This window comes from Dromaius novaehollandiae, chromosome 1, assembly GCF_036370855.1.
Source record: "Dromaius novaehollandiae isolate bDroNov1 chromosome 1, bDroNov1.hap1, whole genome shotgun sequence".
Classification (NCBI taxonomy): domain Eukaryota; kingdom Metazoa; phylum Chordata; class Aves; order Casuariiformes; family Dromaiidae; genus Dromaius; species Dromaius novaehollandiae.
This window is the reverse complement of record NC_088098.1, coordinates 86,192,717-86,195,453: the sequence shown is the minus strand read 5'-3', so window position 1 is coordinate 86,195,453 and position 2,737 is coordinate 86,192,717. Positions and strand designations below refer to the sequence as shown.

The window sequence follows — 2,737 nt, the reverse complement described above, 5'->3', positions numbered from 1 at the left end:
AACGCCAAAGCCTGAGCCAAAGCCTGAGCATTCTTCAAGGCCAAACCCTGAGCCTTCTCCAACGCCAAACCCTGAGCCAAAGCCTGAGCCTTCTCCAAGGCCAAACCCTGAGCCTTCTCCAACGCCAAACCCTGAGCCTACTCCAACGCCAAAGCCTGAGCCTTCTCCAACGCCAAACCCTGAGCCTTCTCCAACGCCAAACCCTGAGCCAAACCCTGAGCCTTCTCCAACACCAAACCCTGAGCCTTCTCCAACGCCAAACCCTGAGCCAAAGCCTGAGCCTTCGCAAACGCCAAAGCCTGAGCCAAAGCCTGAGCCTTCTCCAACACCAAACCCTGAGCCTTCTCCAACGCCAAACCCTGAGCCAAACCCTGAGCCTTCTCCAACGCCAAAGCCTGAGCCAAAGCCTGAGCCAAACCCTGAGCCTTCGCAAACGCCAAACCCTGAGCCAAAGCCTGAGCCTTCTCCAACGCCAAACCCTGAGCCTTCTCCAACGCCAAACCCTGAGCCAAACCCTGAGCCTTCTCCAACGCCAAACACTGAGCCAAATCCTGAGCCGTCACCAATGCCAAACCCTGAGCCTTCTCCAACGCCAAACCCTGAGCCTTCTCCAACGCCAAACCCTGAGCCAAACCCTGAGCCTTCTCCAACGCCAAACCCTGAGCCAAAGCCTGAGCCTTCTCCAATGCCAAACCCTGAGCCTTCTCCAACGCCAAAGCCTGAGCCAAAGCCTGAGCCTTCTCCAAGGCCAAACCCTGAGCCTTCTCCAACGCCAAACCCTGAGCCAAAGCCTGAGCATTCTTCAAGGCCAAACCCTGAGCCTTCTCCAACGCCAAACCCTGAGCCAAACCCTGAGCCTTCTCCAAGGCCAAACCCTGAGCCTTCTCCAACGCCAAACCCTGAGCCAAAGCCTGAGCCTTCTCCAACGCCAAACCCTGAGCCTACTCCAACGCCAAAGCCTGAGCCTTCTCCAACGCCAAAGCCTGAGCCAAACCCTGAGCCAAACCCTGAGCCTTCTCCAACGCCAAACCCTGAGCCAAACCCTGAGCCTTCTCCAATGCCAAACCCTGAGCCAAACCCTGAGCCTTCTCCAACGCCAAACCCTGAGCCAAACCCTGAGCCTTCTCCAACGCCAAACCCTGAGCCTTCTCCAACGCCAAAGCCTGAGCCAAAGCCTGAGCATTCTTCAAGGCCAAACCCTGAGCCTTCTCCAACGCCAAACCCTGAGCCAAAGCCTGAGACTTCTCCAAGGCCAAACCCTGAGCCTTCTCCAACGCCAAACCCTGAGCCAAAGCCTGAGCCTTCTCCAACGCCAAACCCTGAGCCTACTCCAACGCCAAAGCCTGAGCCTTCTCCAACGCCAAAGCCTGAGCCAAACCCTGAGCCTTCTCCAAGGCCAAACCCTGAGCCTTCTCCAACGCCAAACCCTGAGCCAAACCCTGAGCCTTCTCCAACGCCAAACCCTGAGCCAAAGCCTGAGCCTTCTCCAACGCCAAACCCTGAGCCTTCTCCAACGCCAAACCCTGAGCCAAACCCTGAGCCTTCTCCAACGCCAAACCCTGAGCCAAATCCTGAGCCGTCACCAATGCCAAACCCTGAGCCTTCTCCAACGCCAAAGCCTGAGCCAAAGCCTGAGCCTTCTTCAAGGCCAAACCCTGAGCCTTCTCCAACGCCAAACCCTGAGCCAAACCCTGAGCCTTCTCCAATGCCAAACCCTGAGCCTTCTCCAACGCCAAAGCCTGAGCCAAACCCTGAGCCTTCTCCAACGCCAAACCCTGAGCCTTCTCCAACGCCAAAGCCTGAGCCAAACCCTGAGCCTTCTCCAACGCCAAAGCCTGAGCCAAAGCCTGAGCCTTCTCCAATGCCAAACCCTGAGCCTTCTCCAACGCCAAAGCCTGAGCCAAAGCCTGAGCCTTCTTCAAGGCCAAACCCTGAGCCTTCTCCAACGCCAAACCCTGAGCCAAAGCCTGAGCCTTCTCCAAGGCCAAACCCTGAGCCTTCTCCAACGCCAAACCCTGAGCCAAAGCCTGAGCCTTCTCCAACGCCAAACCCTGAGCCTACTCCAACGCCAAAGCCTGAGCCTTCTCCAACGCCAAACCCTGAGCCAAAGCCTGAGCCTTCTCCAACACCAAACCCTGAGCCTTCTCCAACGCCAAACCCTGAGCCAAAGCCTGGGCCTTCGCAAACGCCAAAGCCTGAGCCAAAGCCTGAGCCTTCTCCAACACCAAACCCTGAGCCTTCTCCAACGCCAAACCCTGAGCCAAACCCTGAGCCTTCTCCAACGCCAAAGCCTGAGCCAAAGCCTGAGCCAAACCCTGAGCCTTCGCAAACGCCAAACCCTGAACCAAAGCCTGAGCCTTCTCCAACGCCAAACCCTGAGCCTTCTCCAACGCCAAACCCTGAGCCAAACCCTGAGCCTTCTCCAACGCCAAACCCTGAGCCAAATCCTGAGCCGTCACCAATGCCAAACCCTGAGCCTTCTCCAACGCCAAACCCTGAGCCTTCTCCAACGCCAAAGCCTGAGCCAAAGCCTGAGCCTTCTCCAACGCCAAACCCTGAGCCTTCTCCAACGCCAAAGCCTGAGCCAAAGCCTGAGCCTTCTCCAAGGCCAAACCCTGAGCCTTCTCCAACGCCAAACCCTGAGCCAAAGCCTGAGCATTCTTCAAGGCCAAACCCTGAGCCTTCTCCAACGCCAAACCCTGAGCCAAAGCCTGAGCCTTCTCCAAGGCCAAACCCT

At 57.5% G+C, this 2,737-nt stretch overlaps 1 protein-coding gene across 1 annotated transcript; it reads left to right on the top strand.

Annotated features, from left to right (window-relative positions):
* Positions 1 to 823: 823 nt before the first annotated feature.
* LOC135328927 (cell surface glycoprotein 1-like) lies at positions 824 to 2,443 on the top strand (the record flags this gene model as incomplete). The annotated part of the gene is made up of 1 exon (XM_064515497.1): positions 824 to 2,443. A coding segment is annotated over one exon (1,620 nt), but the record flags the coding sequence as incomplete, so codon positions are not given.
* Positions 2,444 to 2,737: the final 294 nt, after the last annotated feature.